The sequence below is a fragment of the Zonotrichia leucophrys genome, chromosome 3 (assembly GCF_028769735.1).
Source record: "Zonotrichia leucophrys gambelii isolate GWCS_2022_RI chromosome 3, RI_Zleu_2.0, whole genome shotgun sequence".
NCBI classification, from domain to species: Eukaryota; Metazoa; Chordata; class Aves; order Passeriformes; family Passerellidae; genus Zonotrichia; species Zonotrichia leucophrys.
In genome coordinates, this window is record NC_088172.1 from 103,900,610 (window position 1) to 103,921,299 (window position 20,690).

General features: G+C 47.6%; 1 protein-coding gene across 5 annotated transcripts in view; it reads right to left on the reverse strand.

Annotated features, from left to right (window-relative positions):
* The window catches only part of BCL11A (BCL11 transcription factor A), a 74,253-nt gene that overhangs the window by 41,699 nt on the left and 11,864 nt on the right, over positions 1–20,690 (reverse strand). Inside the window, exon 1 of one of the 5 annotated variants that reach the window (XM_064709757.1) lies at positions 9,937–10,137. The exons of the other annotated variants lie outside the window; for them this stretch is intronic. Within the exon in view, the coding sequence (XP_064565827.1) occupies positions 9,937–10,030 (94 nt within the window). The 5' untranslated portion in view covers positions 10,031–10,137. Of the gene's footprint in view, positions 1–9,936; positions 10,138–20,690 lie in introns of those variants that run through there. 5 annotated transcript variants of the gene reach the window in all.

Sequence of the window (20,690 nt, forward strand, 5' to 3'; positions counted from 1 at the left end):
GGCTCTGCCTCTAAGAAAAAACATCTGAGAAATCACAAGGCTGGTTGTGTTCAGACAGCAGCAATGCCATTCAGAAAAGAAGGGGGAAAATCAACTGGCACAGTCTGCATTTCGGGCAAATGGGGAAAGAATTAAATCAGAATCTGGAGTCTGATCAAAAACCCAATTCAACAAAATTCCACGATTTTGGCACTGTGTTTCAACACCTAGGTGCAGGCTGGGTAGAAAATGAACAATCCAAGCCTTTTCACTTTGCATGCCCAGCAAAAGCAGTCGACAGGTTTCAGCATTTAGGCATAAACGCAGAAAGTCTCAACAGTGTGTTGTCACTAGCCTTTTGCCAGACACCAGGAAATCCAGAAGAATCATCTAAAGTCACAGGCAAAACGCTGAGGACATCAAGTGTCACCACAGGACAGGCAGAAAAAACACAGAGCAAACTCCTACCAACAGATTAAATTCATGTCACGGTATTTTACCCACATTTTGCACTACTCAGATACCTTGAAATACGTGCACGCACCCAGAGCCACAACAGCAGACCTTTAAAGATGGGAGAGCCGCAGATTAAAACATGTTGGAACGCTTACCATGTCCAGTGCCAAAAATGTGTCTGTAACCTGTAGGAAGAAATGGGTGTGGAGCCGCTCAGGGAGCGATCATCGCGCTCTCCAGCAGGGCACAAGGTCCCCCTCTTGTTTCTCCCTTGTAGAGAAACAGCAACTGAAACATGACTGAGGAGCTGTCTCACCTCCCCAAATTTTTTTCAGAAGTGCACAGAGCCAGATGGAAAAATGAGGTGGGAATCAGAGAAATCCCGTGTGATTTGTGAAGAATAAAGCCTCTTTGCCACGAACCAACATGAACAACTGATGTTGGTGCTCGGCTGAGCGCGGCGCTTGCTGCTTCTTTGGGGGGACTTCAGTCACCTCCTGAGTGGCACTGAAGCACTGCAAGCAGATACAAAAACGTACATAAAGCCCAAAAGTATTTTCCTGGAATTGAAGCTCAATTTACAGCTCCCGAGACTGAAGGGTGTGTTTGAGCAGCCCTTTGTTGCAAGGGTTTTGTCAAGGTATGTTCTGACTTGTCCCCTGCATGGTTGTGCAGTAATTCCTGATACTGATAGTCAATTACTTTGTCCACGTCACTCAAACACCGACTTTTTTCTGCTTTTTCTCCCTCTCAGCACGGCTAATCCGGGAAAGACAAGCCAGAGTGAAACCAGCACTTCAAAAGGCATTAACTCCTGGCCAGTCCGGGCTGCCCTCCAGCCCTGCCAGGCACAGGTAGGAAAGCGACCTGCAGAGCAAAGAGCCCTCCTTATCCTTATCTCTCTTAAAATACCACTGGGCCCAGGCTCCAGAACTTCCTTCCCCGCTGGATAAGCACTTACCCAGGTAATCTCATTACAGCCATTGTTCTCCAAAGGTTAATAAATACTTACCATGATGAGTAAAGGCTCCGCAATCTGACCCCAGCGCAGCAGAAGCGATTGCTCAGGGCCAAATTTTCATACTCTTTATTATGCTGAACACCATATTCCTCTGCTAACAGAGCAGCCTTAGCACCAAAATAAATGTGACTGCTTGCAAATAAGGTGTTGGCCCCACTTCTGGCCTCAAGTTTTTATGTTGCCATCATTGTGATGGCTCTGAAAATTAGCAGATGCTGCCGGTTCCTAATAAATATATGACTAAATTATTCTGAAACAACAGCAAAAACAAATTAGAGAAAGAATAAAATTCAAGGAGATGCCTCTCTCTCCGATTTTCAACATGTAGAAGAAAATAATTACAGGCTTTTGTTAATTTAAGGAAACACTTTTTCTCCCATCAGACGTGAGGTGTGAATTATGCAAGCATGATTTGAATTTGACTGGGTTGACATACTGCAGCCCCAACAACAAATTTAAATTTGAGAGTTGTGGAATGGAAAGCCAGGTTTCCAGGAGCTTCTTAGCAAAAGCAGCAGCCACCACCTTCCCTAGGGCCAAGGCCAACACCCATCAGGATGGACATCCCCATCAAGATGGAAAGCAGCACAGTCAGCACTCCATAAAATCCACCTCCTAACTCCCGAAATACCACGGACAAGGAGGAATTTCCATCCCAACAACACACATTTCAAAGCAATGCTACCTGCTGGCTGCTCTGCTGGGATGATTAAAACACATTATCTACTTGTTGCAAAACTTTTACTGGCGAGGCATTTAGGTGAAGTGTACCTCTAGATGTGCCCAGAAATCCATATGAAACCTCCACCTTGCCATAACACTGAAAAAAACTCTAAATAAGACAAGATAAGCAGGCAACTCTCTTTCAGTGGAGGCTGTAAAATCGTTGTGCAGTCATTGGTAAATTAAACTTAATCCCCTTCACAGGAGCTTCATTTTCCTAATAAGTGCAAGATGTAAACAAGATTTTCCATTTGATTTCCAAAGAGAAAATTCAGAGGGGAAAACAGAATGGAAATTAAATAAAAGAAAAAAAAAGTTTTAGATTTGGTTAAATGACCAAAAGTTTCCTTTTTTTTTTCTTTTTGCCAGCCAAAGCTGTACCTAAATTCACCCAGTCACACTTTCCAGCAAATATTTTACCTGCCCAAAAAAGGCTGTCATTTTTCAGGTGAACACACCACTACGTGCTGAAATCAAGACAGAATCCTCACCATGCACCACCCTAAGTTGAATTATTTGTGACTCTCCCAAAGCCCCCAGGGAATGAGGGAAAGCAGCAGGACCAAAACTTGGCTGGACTCGCTGTATGTGGCTCCAGGCTGCTCAAGGAGGTTTTAACATGCCAAGGGCTGCAAGGGGCAAGCAGCCTCCCACACCAAGGCTTGCACAGCACCCTCACCACGGCTCTGCACCTTCTCCTGTTCCCAAGCTCATTCTGGAAGGTGGCCAATGTAATGTGATTATCAGTCTGGTATGGATCAAAGCCAAAAGCCAGGCTGGGCAGAGAAACCCCAGAGGTGTTTGTGCTTTGCCCTTTACCCGTGAAAACCTCTGGAGCCTCTGAGCCCACACCTCCTTGCATAGTGACGCCCATAGAGCACCTGTGCATGCTCCCCTGAAATGCACCCTGCACACAAACCACAGCCACAGAGACTCTCCCACGCCAGGAGGCAAATAAATGGGAAGGAGGGTGATGAGGACTCAAGGGAAAGCAGGCCAGCCTGCCAGAGCTGCACACCAGGCAACGCTGAGCTACCACAGGGAAAATGGAACTTGCTTAGGCCAGTCATTGACCCCAGAGCCACAAGAAAAGGCACCAATGAATCGAGGACAGAGGCTGAGTTTTAAACCAGCCATTACTTTTTTTAACATCTGCTATTTCTTTGTGGAGCGGCTGCTCACCCCAGCTCCGGGCTAACCTTGCTGCCCTGCCCCACAAATCCTACCCCCTCAGGTTTTTGGGGTGATGGCTGGTGTGATGCCTCACATCAGGAGAACAAGGCACCAGCTGCCCCGGAACCTCATCAGCCAGCTAAAGAGAAAAATGCCTCCTGACACAAACAACCTTGGTGACTCCTGGCCTGCCGCTACCCTTCTCTTCTTGAGGAAAGTTATTGAGGAAGCAGTTCTGGAGCGGGGCCAGCTGTGTCTTGATCTTGAGAGGTGTCTTTGATCCCTCTCAATCTAACTTTAAAGACAGAGTGGTATTAGATCCAATGTCTAAGAATGCCCTTCAAGCAGCAGATGAAGACCTCGGGGAGAGGGCTTCGACCAGACTTTTCCATTCAGAGCTGGTTCAGAAAACTCAGTCTCTGACACTGACCCTGTTTTAAACTCCTTTCCCCCCACCACCTCCACTTGAAATGACCGTCCCTTGTGCCACTCACCCACAGCAACAACTAATGATTAAGGTGATTAAGTCAGTTCCATCTCTGACTGATTTCTTGACCTGATCTGCTTTTAGGGCAGAAAAAACTTGTGCAGAATCTTCTCGAAGGCCTGCTGCTTTTTAGCCAGAAATGAGTAACACAAAAACATGCCCAGGAGCAAAAGGAATGGATTGCACCAACAGACTCATCAATAAGTAAATAATATTTATCATGAGCTCTGCACTACAGCATTTGGACAGACACAAGATGAGCACCAGTTTGGTGCCTGTGCTTGCCAGCTGGTCACATCCAAACACTCTCCATCTCAACATGCTTTGACTAATAGGGACATGGCCCAGCACTGAGCTGGGAATTCAGGTGCCCATGCTCCAAGGGATGGTGTTTTAGGTACCAAAATTGTCCCCTGCACATTGAGACCCTCCAAGCGCAGGCAGAGAGGAGGACCAGCTAGGCCTGTCCACCCTCACCACTGCCAGATTACATTTCCACAGCAGCTGCTCCCTTTGTCTACACCCAGTAAAGCCAAACCAGCCTAAAAATTAATTTAATCTGCTGTAAACCCAAGTGTCAAGCACTTAGATGGCAGCTAAAAGCAGCACTCTCAGATAAGCGGGCGACACGGGCTAATAATAGGCTGCCATGAGGGGAGCGGGAGCAGCCATTTTGTGTGAGCAAAGAGGAACCCGCGCCTGGGAACGGCCCGGGCTGGCTGGTCCGGGCCCACCCTGCTCTCCTATGATCAGCTGCACTAACACCACCCTGACCTCTCTTTCCAGCTCCGAGGCAACAACAGTCACAGGGGAGAACAGAATGGCACCTTTTATAAGCATAGCTCTTCCCTTTTCATCTCCCAGGGGCTCTGCACCAGACCTGCTCACCGGGGAGGATGGTTAACCCTTGCTGGGCAGCAGACGGGTGCCAGGGTCCCTGCAGGCTCCTCTTCTCTCACATCCCTCCATTTGCAAGGAAAACACCAAACAAAAGCCCTTTCTGGTGAAGGATGCAGGTGTGCAACAGGGCTCCTCTCGGCCTGACAACTGCCATTGGCAGGAAGTACCTGCAGGCCACTTCAAGCCTCTGAGCTGCACCAAGAGGTCACCAAAATCCATGCTGAGCTCTCCGTCCTCACTCTGCCCTTGAGAACTGCCTTGAACACACCCATTGACCAGGAAACTGTGTAACTCAGGTGACCTTCTTTTGTCCAAATTTAAGAAGAGCAGCTTAGAAACAAAGCAGAGCATATTTTCCAGAGCAGCACTCAGGAACTCTCCCAGGGATGTGGCACAAGGTGCTGGTGTGATTGTGTATTTGGGTTTGCATGCAAGGCTCTTCCCAAAAGAAGAGAGTGCATACTCAGAGATGCTCACTTCCCACTGCCCACAGGCTGGAGCAGGGCTCGCTCAGGACCTGGAAAAGACCAACCCTCATCCACTTTGGGATTCCTGAGGGAGTAGGACACCTCATCCGCCCCCACACCCCTCCCTCTCTCCTTCTTCTCAACAAGGGCTACAAGGAGCACGGGGAGCTTTCTCCTGGGGTATGCAAGGGTCTTGGATGCACAGCTGACTGCACGTGTCAGTTATGCTCCAAATGGGTTGTCACAGGTCAAGGTTCTGCAGGCAGCAAGAGCAAATGCTATTTTTAGACAGGATAAGGTCACGGTGCTTTTAGAGACAGTGAGGTCTACAATAAAACCTATTGATCAGTCTCTGGAACTAGCGCTCCGGAGAGACGCCTAAATTGAAACAAAAATTGCCTGCCCGTTTTCTCTATAGACTCGGTGGGTAAAAGCTTGTTGGAGTCTTTCAGGAGATAAAATAACTAAGAAGAACCGGCGTACAGACCACAGTTGTCCATTTAAGTGGATGCACAGTGGGGGGAAAAGGGGAAAGTGAGACCTATGGGAGAGAACAGCGGGAAGCTCCGAGCATCCTTCTGCCATAGTGACAAGCCAGCTGCCCCAAGGGTGAAGGCCCTCCTTCCTGTGCCCTGACTCCAATCTTACAGCCCAGGTGTAAAGGCAAACCTGACTTGTAAGAGAATTAATGCTTTACTTGCATCTTGGAAGGTAAGGAAGCCTCTGAAGGCATAAATCACTGGGGTCCCTGACAGCACATGCACATTCACCATCCCCTGGAAGTTTTCAAGGCCAGGTTGAATCAGGCTCTGAGCAACCTGGTCTAGTCGAAGGTGACCCTGCCAGTGGCAGGGGTGTGGAACCAGATGAGTTTTGAAGTCCTTTCCAACCCAAACCATTCTGTGATTCTCTCTGGCCATTTGTGTTTTGGCAATGAATTTCACTCCGCTGACTCGTGGAGGCCCAAAGATGAAAAACAGACCAGTATTTCAGCCAGGCAAATTATTTAACTGGATGATTCACCCATCTCCAAGGTTTTCACAACAAATTCCCAGTGTTTATCCAGGTCACAGATAAACCAAAACTTAACCAAAAATACCACAAAGCACTGGACTATCACACCCTCAAGTTCAGCTCCAAGTCCACTACGGGCACATAAATCCCTCTGTATCACAAAAGGTTCTTTATTGTATTGGAGGCTTGGAACCACAGGGACGACCATGAAACCGTGGAGTATCTTCATTCACCACCTGCCCCACTGCCACAGCCTCACTCACAAAGCAAATATGCCACAGTAAACATAATCCATTCATCACACCCTGACATGGGTGACCCCATCAGTGAGCCCCAGACAGAGCACCCCACCAGACATCAGCCATATAACCCCTGATGCATTTGCAGGATATAATAATAATAAAAATAAAAATAATAACTACAGGTAAATACTACCAATCTGTGAAAAGCTAGTGTGGGACAAGTAGTTTACTTTCTGCTCCAGACAATAACACCATGAGCAGAGATACACATTCAGCTGCTCAGGTAAAAGCAGATCATGTGGGAATTAAAGCACGCACAAGTCTGCAGCGTGGCTCACTCTCCATCCCACTGCCAGGTTAGGCTGCAGTTTAAGTTTCTGCATAATAGAGATGGCAAGATGTAAAATCTCAAGCAGTATTATCTGTACAGTGACTGTGCTGCAGAGGAATCATAATAAAAAACATGTTTCAAAGCAGTACAGTAACTGTGATTCTGGAAAAAAAAGAAAACAACAACAAAAAAAGACAAGCTGATCTTTCCAAAAAACATACTGCTGCTAGAAAAGCCAAGGTAATTATTTTTCTATTTAAGAAATCAGGCTTGGGTTCTGTTTGGTTTCTTTATATAAAGGTCCTTAGGCTCCTACCAACACTTTTACGATTTTCTTCTTAGAGCCCTGTGACTCTAGGACAAAGTTTGAGATAAAACTATTGTAATAAATAAGGACAAAGTTATTTGGGAATTAAGGACAGTGCTGCAGCGCCTCATCATCTTAACTGATTAGATGAATGGAGCTTTAGTGGAATATATGTCTGAGAAAATACAAAGCTAATTTCTGTTTGTAATTACTGACAGCACACGAGTATCCTTTCCAGAAAGCCTCCTCTATCACCCAGAGAGCAGATGCAAATATGGGTATAAACAGGGAGTGCAATGGAATGCAGCCTGTGGCACTGCTCACATTAGCTGCCATGCAGTCAGACTGCCACCCCAGATATGTTTTTGGGCACACACACTCACACATGTGCTCCTTTGGTGACTTCTGACAGGCACCACTTGTATTCAGGCTCGACTCTGCCACCTTCTCCAAGTTTTTATCCTGGACTCCAGTGGCTGGTAGACAAAGCCCTCTGTTAATGTGAGCATAAATAACCATAAGGGGTTGAGCCCAGGCTCCTTCACACTGCTGTGCCTACCCAGTGACTCTCCTGGCTGCAGGGAAGTCACAAAGGATTTACCCCTGGGGTAGCTCTGAGCAGGATCTGCCCCACAAACACTTTCTCTGGGTCTGGTTCTGCCCTTGGCTTTTGCAAGTGCACAGAAGCAGGGAGGGGATCACAAACATCCCTACTGCTGCCCAAGAAGAGCTTCTGTAACCTGCCCAGCTGCTGTTGGGCACAAAAATGAGAATTTGGAGAGGCTGGAGCAGCAGAGAGAGGCTCCCTCAGTTTGTTCTGTAAGATGCTTCTGGATTTCTGGGGCTTCCAGTACAAGGCAGCTTCAGGATCAGCACCTCCATGAGACAGAGGCCAGGGACACGATGCTGTGCTTCCAGAGCCATCTTCATCCCTCCCCCAGGAGGGCACAAGGCACTGAAAGACCCAGCTCTTTCCACAACAGGAAGGAAAAGAAGGGAAATAAACCCCCAAACTTTTAATTTTTGTCTTTTCCATTTATTTTTGAATTAGCATTCAGCGTCTGCCGCCGTGACACGGATAGCTAAAAATGTGTGTGCGGATATGTCATCCATGAACAAAGTGGCTCATGTTTGTTCTTTATTATTTAGGAAATGCACATTAATTACTGCAGATTTTCTCCTATACATCTACTGTATCTCAGACAGAATTGCTGAGAAGGTCTGCAGAATAAAAATGTATGGGGTAATTAAATGGATATTTATAATTAGAACTTAATAATTTGCATCAGGGACAAATGAGCTCTGATTTCAATCTGTAGTGCATTTAGATTAGCCTGAAGATAGTGTAATTTGATGTTTTATAGTCCTCCTCTCAGATTATGAAACAATACAGTGTCTTTTAGGCAGCCGTGTTTGTGTCAGGAGCGCGTTAGGAAGCAGCCGCAATGAAAATGTTTGACAACGTGAAAGCAGCCATAAATTACACGACAACTGAGCAAAAGTCGTGATGGAACAAATAAAGAGCTGACCCCTGATGCATCTGATTCCGCACCGCGCCCGGCCCGCTCGCGCTCATCCCGCACCGAGGAAATGTGAATTACCCCAACCCACAGCATTGATTTGGAGTCAGTGCTTCAATCAGTTTGAAGTAGAAACACTACACCGCTCCTCAGGCAGCGGCTGCTCAGCCGGAGCCTCTTCCATGCAGCTCTGTTACAGCCCCATTGTTCCCCCCACTGTACAATATCTATGCCGGGCTCTCCACACATGGATACTTGACCCAGAGGTCACCACCACATCTCCTGGACATACAGCCCACCTTTGCTCCAAACACAGGGAGCCCCTGCAGGTCCTGCTGCCTCCCCACAGATGTACAGGTGAATGTCACCCAGGGGATGTGGCACTGCACGGCCACAGGCAAGCACGCGCCCCCCAGACCACACGGCTGCATCTGTCCGGGGACAGAGATAAAGCCAGGTGGGGACTCCTTACCAAGGTCTTGGTAAAGAGCAGGGCGGTTTGGAGATGCAACCACATCCTTTTTCTCTTCCCAGCTTTGCTCAGCACGGGCAGAGAGGAAGAGCAGTGAGGCTGGGCTCTCATACCCGCTGTGCTGCAGCTCTCGGGCCTTACCCTGAGCGAGCCACCCGCCCTGTGCCTCACCACTTGCCCCTCTCACCCTGGCAGCGCCAGGGTGTGCTCATTAACATCAGGTCCCCAGTAATGGATGCTGCTGCAGAGGTAAACACCTCGATCAGCAGATAACAGGGAGTCCTGTGCAGGCATTACACACACAAGAGCTGGGCATGTGCACAGGCAAACTCCTGGGAAAAAACACAGGGGTGCCAAGTCGCTGGGAAGCTCACCATCAAACCAGTTACAGTCTGACACAAAACACGAGGAGCAAGGGAAGAACCAGTGTAAGGAAGAGTTGCAGACCCAGAGCTGTGGCACTGGAGCCGTATCCTACAGCCTCTTCCCAGCCTTTGTACTTTCCTCCCACAAGCAGAGCTCAGTGCACTGCACATCACCAGCTGCTAGCTAAGAACTGAAGGGGAACGAGAGGAGACAAGGCTGGAACCATGGCAGTCTTTGACATTGCCAGCCTCCTTGAAAACTATGGCTCACAGACCTGGATGCCCGCATGGAAGAAAGTGGACAGGCAAAGCTTTGACTAACAAAAACCATCCCTACACGTGCCCACTTTCCAAGAGGGACAGCTACGTGACATAAAGCCTCTAGTGCCAAGCAAACCTCATCATTCCAGCAAGGCATAGTGCTGGGAGCACATCGAAGGGACAGAGGACAGGAGGTGACCCAACCCACTCCGACCTACCCTTCACACCTCTGAAAACGCTGCCCTTTGCAGCGGGGGGAGTTTCCCAGCTATGCCCTTCCCGAGCACTTTGAAATCCACCGTCCATCAGCATGACGGGAAACAAGGCGTCGAGCTCTTCCTTTGAGGAGTTTCTTGTTTGACCAGAGTACACGTTATTCAAATCAGCCAGAGTGAAACGCAGTTAAGCTGCTGTTTGTTCCAGCACGATGAGACTGGCCTGTTAAAAAGCAAAAATGTCAGGATGTTACAGGCTCAGCCTCCTGCCAAGACTGGTAAGTAGCTGAACAACTGTCAGAAACGGCATAATCGGAAACAACAAAAAAATAAAAACACCCAAAACAGCCACAAATTCACATTGTGTTTCCAAGTCACAGGCACTCTGGGGCCAACCAGACGCCCAGCCAGGAATCCTTGGGAAGAAGCTCCAACCTGAGCATCTCTGCAGCCTCATGTACTACATGCCCACCACATCCACCTCTTGCAAAGCAAGGAACTTTCCACATTCACCTCTTGCAAAGCAAGGAACTTTAAGTAAAAACAACGGGAACCCAGTAAAGATCTCGGATTTTGTCTTTATTCTCACCACCAAGGCATTTTGTCTATATTCTCACCTCCTGACTAAGCACCTCGACGTCGGGCACGGCCCAGCAATGTTCTGTGAGGGCTGCATAAAGGCTGGAAGTGCAGCCACCCTCACACCCAGCGCAGCTCTGCACTAGGGGATCACTTTGATTGTGTTTCCCATAGTAATTTGAATGGGTGGGAGCCACCATGAAAAGGTTGCTGTCATGCACAAGCTGTGGACCTGCACTGGGGTCTGCTCCCAGGGTGTGCTGTCCCCAGCCAGGCAGATGCTTCTCACCCCCCAATTTAACTCCTGCTATCTCTGAAATCTCCCAGACACACACACGCCCCTCCTGCTCTCACACTCCTTTAGCTTAGTTTGCCTCTCAGAACAGCAACCCCCTATTTTTTTTTTTCCTGTCCTGGGCCCTCAGGTTACTGGCACGGCGACAACTCTTTTTTTTTCCCAACAGCGAGCCAGGAAAGATGATAGAACCTGCGTGCGTGGCCAAGGGACTGGTCTCAACTGGTTCAGAGGGAAAAAATGGAGCTGTGTCTTTCCCCCCCTCCCCTCTCCCTCTTCTTGCCTTTAGCCAAAAGACCTGGGAGCATTTGATGTGCAGTCAGCAGGTATTAAAAAAAAAGAAAATTATTGAAAAGGCTGGCCGGCCCCGGAGCTGTGACACTCTCTCATCAAACTCTGGACTTCAGCCAAGTTCATCTGTTAATGGAGAGCCACAGCCAGGGCCTCCCCCCGCCACCACCCCCTCGCTCCCTCCTCTACCTCTTCCTCCCTCCTAAAAAACTAGACATCGATTATGTCTGTGCTTTTCCCTTTCTATTCAAGATAAACAAAGTGCTTCAAGTTCAGGGCACACCCTGGGACCCTTGACAAAGCAATCTATCATCCTGTCTGCTAAACCAGTCTGGCCACACCACCGCCGAGGAGACTAATGCTTCCAGTGTACAATTTTCCCTTTGTGCTGCTGCCCTATTACTAGTAACCTCTTTTCTTCCCTACCTTCCCAGGAGCAGATGTGCTTGACCACTTTGCCTAAGCCCCTCCTGGCAAAGGCATTTTTTGCTGAAAGCAACCTCAAGAATTAAAAAACAAAAAAGAAGCAAGCCCCCGCCTGCCCCCTCCTCTCCCCGACTCCTGTCTCCATCCCTGTGTCCACCAAAGAAATCCAGCACAGAGCTTGATTTTTCCTTCCTCACCAAAGACTTCTTTTTAGGGAGTGAGTTCAGGTTTAAATCATATCCACTAATTCATTCTGACTTGCAATTAAATGCAAATACACTTTTATAGCCAGCATGGAGTGTATTAATTTTAACAGCAAATGACAAAATAAGAATACAGTCCCTCCAATACCAATAATGAATCGCACTATAAATCACGTTAGTGGTCACATTCATTAAAGCTTGCAAAGCTCTTGGAGATCCACGGGCGCAGTGTGGCAGCATGGGCTCGCCCAGAGCCCAGCTGGGGGGCACAGAGAGCACCCCACCAAGTGCAGGGCACCCAAATCCCTCCCAGTCCCTGCCTGCAGTGCCACAGGGAGCTGCAGCTTCCCAGGTGAGCGGGCCCGAGGGATTCACAGCCCAACACTGAGGGCGGCTCTCACCACAGGGCTGAGGCCTGCGTGAAGGGAAGGGCCGGGAGCACCCGGGCTGGGTGCTCTAAAACACAGGGCACTTACAGAAATTAATAGGAAACCACAAATCACCACTGAAGTGCACTTCCCAACAGCTAGGCTGGCCTGCTCCGAATGCTCCCGGCTCCAACAGCGCTTACCCCTTCCTTGCCCAGGTTACAGAGCGCTCCATTTGCTCGCCAGCACTAGGATCCTCGGCACCGCTCATTAGCCAACATGGGGGAAAGTGAGGGCTTTCTGCCTCCTTTGTTTTGGTAGGACAGCTGTGTGCCATTCCCACCCCCTCCCACCCATCCTCTCCTAAAGAAATAATTAAATCCAATTAGGACCAGAAAGTAATTTACATTTTGGTTCTGTGTAAGATGGGGAGGTGGGGGAAGGAAAAAAAAAATCCCATAAAACACGTTGTGATGAAATTTCATTCCTCTGCTACTTATTTGTCTGCTTTTGCTTTTGAGGACAGCTCAGACTGCACTTTCCCTCTTTAAACTGGTGCGTGGATTGAGAGGGAGACGAGGTGGAAGAGAGAAAACTTGTTCCCATTCCCTGCTCTGCACCAAGACAGCTCTGCAGGGCAGCCCATCCTGCTCCTGCTCCTGCTCCTGCTCCTGCTCCTGTTCCTGCTCCTCCCCTCGCCGCGCAGGGGGCTCCTCTGCCGCGGTTTACTGATTTACAGAACCTTGCTATGTGAATGGCAAAAATTCCTTGGCATAAGTATATGTTTGCTGATCACATTTCAGATCATGTGTTGTTCATTATTATGACTTGCTCAGAAACAGTTTTGCTACAGTTATGTGGGTTTGCCTTGGATATTTTTTTCCTCTTTCAGTACATTGAAAACATCATGGCAGGGGGGGAAAAGCAAATGAGAAAATGTTTTTGTGTCTACACCACCTCAAAAGTGTATTTTAAAAAACTGTGGAAAGGAATACAAAGTATTTCAGGACTGGGAAGCAAGGGGGAAAGGAAGTAAGATTAACAAATAATTTCTTAAAGACCAATGTGATGTCAGATTTTCAAGTGGAATATTTTCCTTTGGATGGGGATGGAATTATTGGTGGGTTTGATATTTTTACACTTCCGAAATCTCTAAAATTAAACCCAGCCCAACTGATACATTGATTTTAATTTGGTGTACTATTTAAGCAGCCAGAAGAGTAGATCTTTTTGCCAGGCAAGACACCAGCGCCAGGACCTTCTGCAGCACTGGACCGCAAGTTCAGGACACACTGATTTTTAAAATACTACCCCCTTACCTTCTGCAGAGAACTTTTTCCTGAGTTCTCATTCTGGCAATCAGAAAAACAAATAAGTCATCGCTCCAGAAAAAATAAAAGTTTCCAAACAACGCCACTGTTTTGCTTTCACCTGTGTTGTAAAACTCCAATTAATTCCAGAGTTTGCTCTGAACTCCTGCAGCAATTTACCTCCATCTTTGCCCGTGGCAGATGGTCCACGTGGGTTTCATGTGGGTGACCACGCAGGTCACCTGGGCGCTCTCCTCTCCGCGCAAAACACGAACGTTTACTTTTTTGTCATTTTCATATAGTAAATTATCCATTAGATTTCAACATATCTTACTAAAGCAATTACATCCAGAAAATGATAGCGCGTGTGGAATCAATTATGCATGCACTTGGCCAGGGACCAAAGGCTATGAAGTCGGAGAGGGCAGAATCGTTCAACACACACAAATAAAAAGCCCCTGGATCTCGCAGATGGACCCCATCAGTTCATCTTACTGCCGAAAAAGTTCATGCACTTAATAATTTATTTGTGTTCTGGATACTGTTTCCCAGCTGAATATTAACAACTTTGAACTGCACCACGCTTTTAGCGTGGTATGGGTGGAAGTCATGGAGGGCAGCAGCAGGTCTCCTCTGAGGTTAAAATTATACTTCTGTTCCTTCCAGAATGGTCCTTTTCCCTCTCCGTTTATTTTCTTTCATTAGGCAGTTCCTTTAATCAGGGTATCTGTTTCACCCCTCTGATTCATCTCCTTACCAGTGATAAACTCTCCAACCAAAGCTGAGCATCAATTACCAAGGCTGGACAGCAAAAGGGATGAAGCACCGGCAAGGGCCCGATCCCACAGCCAGGAATTGAGGGGCTGCCTGCGTGAGGGACAGGGACAGGGACAGGGACAGGGACCGGGACAGGGGCCAGGCCAAGCCCCAGCCAGGCAGGAGGGATGGCAGACGGCCTCTGGCACTGCCTGGGCACGGATGCCCGGGCAGGTTATGAGAGCTGAGCAGGCTCCCAGCCAGGCTGCTCCCAGTTTCCCCTGCCAGGGCTGCATGATTAACACCTTGCCCGGACAGGCAGCAGAAAAAGACCCTTCCTTGTGATGAGGCAACTGGGAGGCTGCAGTGGCAGAGGAGCAGCGCCAGCAGCACAACTTGTGCCACAAACAGGGCGCTCCCTGCCCTTTGTGCAGCGTCCCCAAAGGCAGGGCCACCACCCCGGTGCCAGCAGCAGCTCTGCAGCCCCGTGTCCCCAAAGGCAGGGCCACCACCCCAATGGCAGCAGCTCTGCAGCCCCGTGTCCCCAAAGGCAGGGCCACCACCCCAGTGCCAGCAGCAGCTCTGCAGCCCCAGGATGGGCCCTGGGGCCCTGCTTCCACCACTGGTCACAGCAGAGAGGGGACCAGGCACCACCACATCCTGCCCTGCTGTCACCTCTGCCTCCGGCCCTGGCATCTCCAGTGCACAGAAAATAATTCTTTTCTATCTACACATGTAGGATTATTTTTTAAAGGAATGTCTCCCCCAAATGGGAACAATTTCCTTCTACACTTCCAACCAAGTGTACTTAACATTAAAAGAGAACTGATAGAACATATTTAATTACTCAAGGTTAGACTCCTAATTCCTCAATTCACTAAAGGAAACTTGGCAAGAAGATGCATCATTTTGCTGCTTTCTACTGGAGCATCTGAGGGAGAAGAGCCACTGAGGCAGCTAATACACAAAACATGATCAAAAGTGATTAACAACAGCTTCATATGCAAATTGCATTAATGAAGGAGTGCAAAGTCATCATGTAAATTAAATATGTCAAATCTCTTGGTGAACTTTCAATCTTGAGAAGAAAAAACACCGCTTTAATTTTTTTACATCATCAATTTTCCAAGATTGAAAATCTAAGAATCTTGGTGCTATAAAACAATTTTCACCTTTTTTTTTTCTCCTTCAGCAGCCTGACAGGCTGGCCTGATGTGTGCCGAATGCACATGTTAATAGGCCAATCAAAAATGCAAAACAATTCGCAATTACTGCAAGGACCTAATGGTCATTAGAATTTACAACTAGGTAATGAACTAAAGTCTGCCCACACCATGCATATTCATAAAGCAATTTAGCCTTTGAAGATTAAAGAAGTGCTTAAAATTCAAATGAGCTTTAGCAAATTATCAGTAAGATTCATCCAAAAAGCAAAAGGGTTTTTCTTCCTGTGATTTCCTTATTTTTTTAATGCAAAATTGTTATATCTTCCAGACGGAGCTTCAGCTAAACACAGGGCTCCGAGTCAAGCCAAAGGGGCTGGAGACAAACAGAGGCAGAAAACATTGTTATGGACTTTGTTCAGAAAACTAAGCCCTTAAGAGCCAAACCTATCTCTAAACATGGTAATTTATCAAAAGCAGCACAGACTTGCTCATAGGCAGTATTGTGTGCCGCTCTCCGAGAGCAGATTAACAAGATTTCCACCACCCTCCAAAAAAGCCTTTTTCCCCTCAAGTCACATCTTCCATGTAAACAGCAAACGTATTATAAAAACGTTATTTTCATCAAAGTGCAGCAGCATTAATTTTAGGGACGGGCTGCGTTTACAGGGAGGGCTGCAGAGAGCTCGCACCGGAGCGTGGCACAGCGAAGTCGCGGAGCTCCGGAGCGGGGCTGCGGCCGCCGAGCCCGCGGAGCCTGCGGGGGCAGCGCTCGCCGCTCCCAGCCTGGCTCCGCTTGCAGCCTGATCCAGCCGTGCCACAGGGCACACAGCAGGGCACAGAGCAGGGCACGCACCGCTGCCAGCCAGCCCGCCAGCAGCTGGGCAGGGGGGGAAGCGCTGGCTGCCTCCCCGGCACCCCGGCTTGGAAGGGCGGGTGAATGGTCAAACAATTCCCATTGGAAGGGTGGGTGAATGGTCAAATAATTCCTATTCCCACCTCACCAGCCTTCCCCGACCTCGCTACCTGCAGCCCTGCAGAGCAAACCAGATGATGCCCGGAGCTGTGCTAATAATGCCCCGCTTTTTTTACATTTATTGGGCACAACAGGACCCGGCGCCGTGCAACAGCAAACATCTGGATGGGCCACGAGTCCCCAGTTTTCAGCAATTCCCCCCCAACACCAACATTACTTCACACAAAAAGAGTCCAGGGAAGGCCAGTATGGGATGTGACAGCATAAATCAGAATTAGATTCAAAACAAAAGTTTAGAAACTACTGCCGGGCCGCTGAGCTGTTGAAGGCCACGGTCTCCCAAACTGCCTTCAAGCCATGTCCCCCCATTAGGAGATTTTTTCCCCCTCACTTTTTTCTGTATTTCCAGAGACATAAAAACCACACTGCTGGGCTCTGAGCATTCCCTAAAATAAAGCAATTAACTTATTTCCAGGCTCCAGCAAGCGATGGTGACAGCCTCCCCCCCGGCAGAAAGTGGGAGCCGTGGTCCCTGACCCCCGGCCAACACAAAAGAGGCAGCCCCAGCACAATGCCTGCTGTCAGCAACTGAATTATTTTTATACAGGAATTTTTATCTCTATGGTACAAACAAGTATGTGTCTGTGCTGACTTGTTAAGCAATCCACTTGTATGTAGAATAAGATTTTTTTTTCCCTGCTACCAGTCACACAGCTCTAAGATCAGAAGAAATACATACTCTTTGAAGCTCCTCAAATGTTTTAGTTAAAAGGACAGCAGTTATTTTCTAAGATCCAAGAGTATCTTTATCAGAATTTAATTTTTCCTTATTGATTTTTTCTAACGTAACACAAATTTAACATAGGACAGTTTATAGTTTATTACAAAATAATACAGCCTCTATCTCTTTTTCCAAATACATCCCACTGTGTTCCAGCTCCTCAAAGAGAACAAGGCTTCTGGACTGCTGTTTCTCAGTGCACAACAACTCTTCCCTAAACATGAAAATCAGCACCAGTAACAGAGAAACACGGGGAGAAGCCCCCGGCCACCCTCACTCAGTAAATGCCCCGTGCGCCCGCCATGCCCTGCCCGAAGAACCACAGTTCTGCTCATCTATTCTCTTACTCCACAAAGAACAAACTCAGTAGCTAAAATGCAACAAAACCCAGATGATTCATTCAATATCTGAAAAAAATCCCCAGCTGTGACGCTGAAGCAAAGTAATGCTGGGTGACAAATTAATTGTTGCGAATATTGGGGGGGGGTGTACAGAACAACACAACACATTTGTATTTTTGCGTTTTCTATTTCCCTACCTGATAAATCAATTAAGCAAGCAATTAATGCAAAATTAAACTCCTCACTTCCTAAAGGAACAAGGAACTGTGATGCATAATTTTAAAGAGGTAATAGCTGTAGTAATAGCAGTAATAATAACAATAGTAATAATAATATTATTATCCACAACAACAATAATAACACCACTAAAGGCAGGGCTGTTCTTTGAGCCTTTGTTGCTCAGCAGTAATTCCATTGTTTATTTAGGCAGAGGTTTCTCTATCTGCAGCTAAGATCAAATTGTAGGTGTAATTGTGCAGCATTTAGGCAAAGCAGGGGAGGGTGGTAGCAGAAAGCCCTTGGTTCTGACTGACCAAAGCTCCCCACGTTTCCCTCCAGCAGCACACCCACGCCAGGGGGAACCCTGCACCCTCTGCAGCACCCTGACAACGCCTACCTGGAAGGGCAGGGAGGGAGGAACAGCTTCTCCTGGCAGCTATTTCCCAGGGATACTCCTGCCTTGCCGGCAATGCAGTTATTTGGCTTTTGCTCTTGCCCCACTCTTGGTGTCTCAGCTATTTTGTGTGAAAAAACAAAAAATCCGAGCTGTAGCTGAGTTCTGTACCCGCCAGATGGGGAAGTGATAGGATTTTTTCTTTAAAAGCAACCTGTTCAGGTAAAAAGTTCCAGTAGAATTGCAGCAGACAAGCGGGGAGAGGTCTCCGGGGAAAGCAGAGAGAAGAAACACTTTGGTGCACTGTCTGCAAACCCAGAATTCAGCAGCTTTTTTTGGCAGCCAATTTGTTTCAAGTGTTTTGTTTCAGGGAACGTATGTATTTTTCTTTGTGCATTTTGTGGATTTACTACAACCGCTCCTGACAGCTGTTGATTCAGTTAAATGAGCACATTATTAAAAATTCTCGAACACAACCGCACTGAAAAGCAGACACCTTCGGATGGAGCTGAAGATTCAAACACACAAAAAGATGCAAATGAAACCTCTGCAAGGAGGGTGCACAGCCTGAGCCGTGCCCAAGCCAGAGGGCAAAAGGGGCTCCAGCCCCTGTTTGTGGTGGCTCTGTTTTCTTTGTTTCAACTAGACCCAGATGCTAAAAAAAGCATGAAAAGCAATGCCAACAATCCCAAGTATAAAAAATAAATGTTTGCTAATACTTGAAAAAATTACATCCCCCAGCAGGCTGAAGTTAATGTGCTTCAAATAATTCAGCACCGTGCCCCGGACTTTGTCTTCTTTTCTTACTTACTATCCAATTTTGCAGAGGAAGGACACCTATTCAGAACGAGGAGGGAGAGGAGAGGATGTTTTCATTTTGCTTTAGATCAAAGGCAAACAAGAATGCAAACTGTGGCATATTGAATTTTTTTTTCCACCGCTGTCATTCACACTGGGCTATCGAAGTTTTATACAATTCCCCAGCCCGGCTGCATATTAAGCTGGCTGTGTACAGCTTTATTATAGCGTGGTGCTGAGGAAACATTAATATTCCTGTGTTGCATCTGACAGGACATTTACATGCGCCCATCTGAGCTCACACCTGAGAGCTGCTCCAAGGTACAGTAGCTGTGCTCCGATTGTAAAGGCAAATGAAGAACACAAATTCCCTGCTGGGATCGGGGCTGACCTCGCCACACCCCACACCGCAAACCTTTCCCTCGCCAACCCCAGGCAATGCCACCTCCGAATGAAGAATGAGACACCAAGTTACCAGCCTCGGCGATGGAAGAGCAGAAAAAAAAGCCTCGCTGAAATATTTTAAAGATGCACAGCGAGTGCAGCTGGCCAATAAAGGTTGGAAAACAAACTGGCTGAACCCCGTGTGGGATGCGTTGCATACTAAACCCGATTAGAGAGACGGGAAGGATGTTTATGGGCTTTAAAATGCGTTTGGCACCAACACGGGAAGGTTTGAATAATGTGAGCACTTGGTCTGCTCATCCATAGGGGTCCACAGCCACCAGTCCAGCTCCTGCAAGAGTTTGAGCCACATCTGGCGGAGCAAAGCACACCCAAGATGGGGGCCCCTCCAGAGCCAACTGTGTTTCATGGAACTTCATTATCAGATCATCCCAACCGCTTGGGTGGTTTGTGGGTCCATTAATGTGCCTGTTGTTCTTAAAAGCATGCCATAAATCACAGCAATCCATGTACTGGTGTCTACCTACATGGGCCCAAACCTGCTATGCCCGACGTCACCAGGCGTCAGGCTGGAGCTGCTGTCTATGTACACAGAGAGACAAAGTTATGTTCATTAGCCCAAGGGAAAAACAAAGAAAAAATCCACCCAATGGTTTATTTTAGGGCCATGCTACCAGTATGAACACACAAATATGTAAGACTTAACACACTGAAATACACAGACCTGATGTGTTTTATGGACTGGTGCAGTACCCCAGTAGCTGACACAAAAACCAAGCGCTCCCGGATGGAAGCTGCGTTCAAATGCCTGCCACTGGGACAAGACAACTTCCTTGGACTCACAACAACCCTGGCAGCACCGTGACCCGAACAAAATCACAACAAGCAGAAAGGTAACGAGAGATCCGCAGCGATTAGCTCCAAAAAAAAACCACAACAAAATACAAGTGGCACTGTGCCAGGCCATGTCCAGCTTGATGCTAAATGCCTTTTACTGCACAAAGGTGGTACTAGTGGGTATAAAAACAGACTGAAGCCTGAAGGGAATTTTGTCCAAAAAAAATTTAGTCCAAATGAGGATGCACGCAGGCAAACAACTGGAGGATCCCGTTGCCTGACAGTGCCTCACAAGCCTCTTTAATTGTTTTTATTATTTGAATGAAACAGGAGCGAGCTCGTGGGCTGAGGGTTGCATATACAAAACGGGGTGATGCTAATAGGCCTCCTCCTCTTTAAAAGAGGCATTACCAAATTATGGGAATGTTTAGGGAAGACTTCCCTTCTCCCATTGGGCTAATTAGAAATTGTTTAATTCACTCCCTGCCTCAGTTTCCATGGCCCAGCATTCGTTGCCGGGACTGTCGGCGCAGAGCCTTGTGTTCATTACGCGCATGATTTCCAAAGCTTTCAGCACGTGGTGCCAACGTGCACCTTTCAAGATCTATATGGAGC